The following is a 6,545-nucleotide window of genomic DNA, read 5'->3' on the forward strand; positions in this document are numbered from 1 at the left end:
ATAGGGGTCGCCTAAATACATCCTGCATATCAGATATTTACATTATGATTCATAACAGTAGCAAAATTATAGTTATGAAGTAGCAACGAAAATAATTTTATGGTTGGGGGTCACCACAACATGAAGAACTGTATTAAAGGGTCGCGGCATTAGGAAGGTTAAGAACTACTGGTCTAGACTATGTTAAAGGAGGGACTGGAAGGAAAACATACATCTTAGGAAGTGATGGTGAACTTAGTCATGATCTCACACTAATAATCTTGAAACAGTTATACAACTGAATTGATCAACATGTATTAGTATGTGTTTATTTTTCTCTGTGCTAAGGGTGGTATGAAATAAGGACATTGTACTTTAGTTTGAGAACTCAAACAAACCAATCGGAAACTTGGTTGCTAAGATACTTGGTATTGTTTTCAGTACAAAAGGAATTCAGAATAGCAAGAAAATAGGTGATTGGAGGAGTTGAACTAGTCTTTGTGGGGACTTGAACTAGAACTAGACTTGAACCAATAGCTATATCCTAGACAGGTAAAAGGAAGAATGGACATGTCTCAAGGGTATAGGATGAGGTGAGCATAAGCAAAGGCACAGAGAAAAGGCCCAGCATGAAGAATGTTTATGGAGGGTCTTGAGAATTAGCCATAGAAATCTAGACTGGTTGTCAGAGTCCTTCTAGTTCTTCAAGAAAGCAGCATGAGGGATCTAGGAGCAACCAGAGTGAATTGTGTCACCTGGAAGTCTGAGATCAAGCATGTTTTGATAGTAACCTTTTGTTTTTCATCTCTTTTAATATTAGCTGTCTTTTATAAAGGATGGTGATTATTACTGTTTGCATAAATTGTTTGAACTTGAGATTCTTATTAAAAATAGATAGCATTCCAGATGAACCAAGCCAGCCTTCTCTTTCTTTTTTAAGGGGTTCTCAACACTGCTCTGAGTCCCAGAGTCTGTACCTAACAAATCACACCTGGTCATCCTGAATTCTATTTGAATGCTACACATTCTTATTTTAGGCCTGGAAAGAAGCTTGCGAATTTCTTATTTTATTTGACTTATTTGAAGTTCTAGTAACTGAACTATTTCTTCCTAATTGTAATTCTTAAATGGCCCCCAAATTACTCTGGGCCTTTAAAGAGAAAACCTTGGCCTAAAGAATTTCTGATGTAACACAGTGGGTACATGTATAGAAACTTGTGAATTTTCTGAACAATATGTTATAAATATTTTATGTTTGAAAGAAGCATTTTCTTATTGAAACCTTGGAGAAGAGAGAATGCAGTTCTATGAGCAGAAATGTCTAGGCTAGTTTAGTCAGGCTGAAATATACTTAAACATTTATTCAATATACCTCTAAGCGCTAAATTTTAGGCTAGTTGTGTTAACACCATACTGGGTATTATATTGTCCACTAAATGGGGCACGAGGGACAATAACTAACATTAACTGAACATCTGCTACATGCCTAGTACTGATAAGGGATTTAAATAAATTATATAATTTAATTCTCACAATAATTATTTGATGAAGGCACTGTTAATGGCCTTCCCATTGGGTGATAAAACTGAGATGGAGAGAGGTGAATTAACTTACCAGGGCTAGCAAGTGGTAGAGTCTGACTCTAGGTTCATAATCATGGTTTTCCCGACCTTTCAAAAGCTATGTTCTTTCTTCTGTATCAAGTTGTAGACAATAAGACCCAACTTTATTCTCTCTTGTAATCTAGTAAGAAAACTTACATGCACCCATAATGGCTGGTCCTGCATCTTCAGATAAGGGAGGGAGACATCAGGTTGGTGGGATCCAGAAAGGAGGTAGAAGTTGACCTAAATTTTAAAGGGTGGTGGATGATAAGGAACTCTTATTGAGTACTTAGCTATCTTCATCATTGTAGGCTCTTTACATAATTTTATTTAATGTACAGCAATTCGAGTTGGAAATATTGGGTTTATTTCACATATAGTAAATATATGAGATTAAAAGGTTGAAGTGAATTCCTGAAGACTCTACACCAGCGGTTCTCAACCTATGGGTCACAACCCCTTTGGGGGTCGAACAACCCTTTCACAGGGGTCGCCTAAGACCATCAGAAAACACATATATAATTACATATTGTTTTTGTGATTAATCACTATGCTTTAATTACGTTCAATTTGTAACAATGAAAATACATCCTGCATATCAGATACTTACATTATGATTCATAACAGTAGCAAAATTACAGTTATGAAGTAGCAATGAAAATAATTTTATGGTTGGGGGTCACCACAACATGAGGAACTGTATTAAAGGGTCGCGGCATTAGGAAGGTTGAGAACCACTGCTCTTCACGGAGTGAGTGTAGGAGGTAGGGCAGGTCGGATTTGGATTTCAACCAGTAGAGATGGAGTGAGGATTGGCATCGCTGGCAAAAGGATGGCATGAACAAAGGTGAGGACCTAAGAATGTGTGGTATTGTGCGGAAACATTGAGGAGTCCAGCTGATTTGGGTTAAGGGGAAGGTAGAAAGTAATCCTGAGAGAAGTATGTTAGAGCCAGAATTATTAAAGGTCTAGCATACCAAAGTTTAAGAAATTTGTGCTTAGGAATGATGTGAGGGGCCATAGATTACTAGAGCAAGCAAATGAGATGAAGACTTTGTAGTTTTGTGATAGTTTGGAAGAGGAAACCAATTGGGATGTCAAAGGTCACAGAGGGGCCTGAAGAGATAGGAAGAAAAGGAAAGCATAGTAAAATTTCTTTCAAAGTTGCCCGAAGTATCTGTATGTTCTCATGCTTTTGTAACTGCTAGGTTTGTACATTCTATGATTAGTTGAGGGAAAGTATGTTGATAGATATTTAGTAGGAGGGAGATTCTCAAATTGCCTTACTGGGTTCCCTAGACTATGAAAAGAACTCGTAATACAGGGACTTTTTTCAGAAGTCTCACCTTGTTTTAGTCCATTTCTGCCTTCCTTCCTGAACTCAGATATTTTAGACTCTACCTTGTCTTCTGGATTCTCCTTTCTCTGAGTCTTAAAGGACTCCAGGATTTCATTTGTCTTCCAAGCATCTTCCTAACCCATACCAGACTTCATGTAGGATTCTGACATTCCAAGGAACTTTGTACTCTCATAAGTACATTAGCAAATAAAAACTAGTAATGTAAAATAAATGTAGAGACAAGAGTCCTATAAGCAACTCTGCTTATCTTTTAATGCATTCTTCATACCGAGGCACACACACAATTTTCTCCTCCTTGCTGTAGGCTAAAGTTATTTTCAGTTAATACCTTTACTTGAAGATACAAACCTAGCAACCATCATGTTATGTTGTCTTTAAAACTTTGGGAGTCCAGGGGTTAATGTTTCCATATCAGTGAGCTTCATACTGGCTGGCCTTTGCAGCTGATAGATGTTTTACTTTGGCCTTATAAAGACATTTTACCCACTGGAAACCCTTGTCGCATGACAGGATCAAAAATAGCCCGGCTGCAGCCCCTGCTGTCCATCACCACATGTAAACTGGCATGAGTGTAGGCTCTCTTAGCCGTATCCGCACATTGGCGGCCTCCAGGGACAGTGTTTTATAAAGCCACACCTGTCGCTGTGAAGGAACCAATCACCTGACCTACAGAGGCGTTTTAAGTGTGTGCATGACCATGCGTCTGGTTTCTGACAAGCAATTCAGCACATCGCTGAGTGTCCTGAAAAACCCTTGATGACGTGGTTTCCCCTGGCACTGGGAAAGATCTACAAGTCTAGTAAATTTGGGTGTATTTTTATCATTGGGGTCAAAGTTCAGTACCCTCTGTGATAAATTCATCTTTTCCATGGATGTTCGTTAATGAGTGTTTTCAGTAAAACTCTGAAAAGGCAAAGAAAAATCTGTTTTTGAGCATCTACACATGAATTTTTCTGTTTTGAGTTCTTTAAAATTTGAAGATTGTTATTTGTACTTCTTATAAGTTGGCTTTGCCAGCATCCAGATGGCATTATAGTGTCATATTTTTAGAAACGTTAAGGGGTTTTGTTGGAGGTTATTTTAAAGAAAGCTGAAATAAACCAGATGTTCATGGTAGTATTTTAAATGGACAGTAATGAATCCCAAGAGTGAGAACTGAGATGCATGGGTTTTTAGGAATACCTCTTGTGATTTAATTTTTTTAATGAATGTTTAAGTAAATTCATTGGAGTGTGTTATGTATGTGATCTCTGAATGTATAATTTTAAAAGGCATTTGATTGTGTTTCACTTTCTTGAACTTTTGCAGGATAATATATAACAGTAGAATTGAGTCATATAAAATATCTACTTACAGGCAGAATTAAAGCAGATATACTAATAAATCTATTTCTGTTGATTTGGAGGATAAAACAAGAATTAGTGCATATGCAAAAAAATGTTTCCTTACTCTATTGTGTAAACCTTTTAAGTTTTATTAATTTTGGAAATATTTAGTTGTATTTCCCTGTCCCTGCCTTTTCCCTCAACCTCATCATTTCCCCAAAATCCCTTCTGTCTGTCTTGCATAGAGATAAACAAGCTGGCTGACCTTCAGTTGCCTGATAGTCAAACAGGTTTGATTGACCCTTGTGTCCTTATGAATTTTATGGAGAGAAAGAAAGAAAGAAAGACAAAAGCGTGCTGCACCTCTCTTTCAGATCACTGCCGTGAATGTTAATAGCATTTGTGTAGCTTCCCACAACAGCCTCTTGTGATAGAGTGAGCTGCACTACAGTTCGTTTGAGAAGTGTGATTCTGCTGTGTTTACCACACCTGTGAACTTTTAAACTCCTTTTTTATTTTGTCGCCTGCTTCTTTTTTATTATTATTTTTAATAAGGGTGACTGAGGTTGCAGAGAGATTAATGTGTGCTGAGTCTGCATAGCAATTTGAAGTAGGGTTGCCATGATAATAAACATACAGATTTTGTTGAAATTTTTGTTTTGACAAACCAGCCATCACCCCCTGGGAACTGAATGGTCATGGATCACCTTTTGAGTCCTGTGTTCACAGCTCAGAATTTTTCTATTTGCCAAACGGTTTTGTTTTGTGAACTCATTACAGTTTTCTCAAGTCTTCATCAATTAAGCATTTATTAAATACCTCTTATGTGCATAGCCCTCGTGAACCTTGATTTATTTTCCAAACTTTTGCTAAATGGTATTTATTGGACCTAAATGATTATAAACAAAACTGTTAGCAGAGAGGGTATCATCATATTTTGATAGCTGAATTCCTTTGGGGGCACTCCCTGACTTTGGCTACCGCCAGAGGACTTTCACGGACCCCCTGGAAAGCAGATATTGTGGCAACCCTATGCTCATAATAACCACTAAATTTGAGTTTGTCGTATTTCTGAGCAAGCAGTGCTACAGATAGGGGGCAACTACCGCCTGACTTTGTTTTCCATTTGTCAACAGGATACCTGCCCACTATGTGTATCCACAGGCTTTTGTGCAGCCTGGAGTGGTCATTCCACACGTCCAGCCGACTGCAGCTGCTGCCTCCACCACACCTTACATTGATTACACTGGAGCTGCGTATGCACAATACTCTGCCGCAGCTGCTGCTGCCGCCGCCGCCGCCGCCTATGACCAGTACCCCTACGCAGCCTCCCCAGCTGCTGCAGGATACGTCACCGCCGGGGGCTACGGCTACGCTGTGCAGCAGCCAATCACCGCCGCGGCACCTGGGACAGCTGCCGCCGCCGCTGCAGCAGCTGCCGCCGCAGCAGCGTTTGGCCAGTATCAGCCTCAGCAGCTGCAAACAGACCGAATGCAATAGACCAGCCATCTGATCAAAGTTGAATTGTTTTCTCTCTCCCTAAGAGTTAAATTAACAGCAACAAAAAAAAAAAAAAAGCTATGCTTTGTGAAGCAGAATTATTGTTATTTTTATACTCCAGTAGTGTTCTAGAAGAGAAAGAGGTGAGAGAGAGGGGAGCGGGCGCAGTTTTGGAAACCAATCCCAAAGAGCCTGAGGAAATGAAAGGCCGCTAGGACAGGATGGCGGAAGTAACAATGGAACTTCACTTTTATAATGGGATTTTTATTTTTGCTCTTTTTATAGTATCAGGGAAGCAAACTGCCTTTTACAAGTTAGAAAATGCTATTTGAATCTTGTTGAACCAGGGAATACAGAGTGAGCAATACATAGCTTGAATTTCATTTAAAAGCAGATTTTTTTTTTTTAGAAAAACAAAATGGTGAAAGCACTGATTGTCATTTTTAAGTTGCTATGGCCTATAGGACTTTTTCAAGTAAGAAGGTAATGTTCTTACTCTCTCAAAAATGGGCATCGAACAATCAATCTGGGAGCGTGGCAGTGGGTAAAATGGTGGACAGGCACCAAAGCTATTTTCTCATCTATCCTGTGGATGAGTGGGACTGTGGAACAAGTGATGTGGAATTAATGGGTGCAACAGCTGTACAGACAATCAATAACACGCACAGTTCTGGAAAGAACACATCACTTGTGCTTGTTTGATGAGCTTGTCACATTCTAATCCCTCTCCCCATCCTGTTTCAATTTTGGGAAACTTGTATCTGCTGGTGTCAGCAA

At 39.1% G+C, this 6,545-nt stretch overlaps 1 protein-coding gene across 1 annotated transcript in view; it reads left to right on the forward strand.

Moving 5' to 3' along the window:
* RBM24 (RNA binding motif protein 24) overlaps positions 1 to 5,809 on the forward strand; it is a 9,901-nt gene extending 4,092 nt beyond the window's left edge. Inside the window, exon 3 of the mRNA XM_006764071.2 lies at positions 5,405 to 5,809. Within this exon, the coding sequence (XP_006764134.1) occupies positions 5,405 to 5,768 (364 nt within the window). The 3' untranslated portion in view covers positions 5,769 to 5,809. The remainder of the gene's footprint in view (positions 1 to 5,404) is intronic.
* Positions 5,810 to 6,545: the final 736 nt, after the last annotated feature.

Source organism: Myotis davidii, unplaced genomic scaffold (assembly GCF_000327345.1).
Source record: "Myotis davidii unplaced genomic scaffold, ASM32734v1 scaffold279, whole genome shotgun sequence".
Taxonomy (NCBI): domain Eukaryota; kingdom Metazoa; phylum Chordata; class Mammalia; order Chiroptera; family Vespertilionidae; genus Myotis; species Myotis davidii.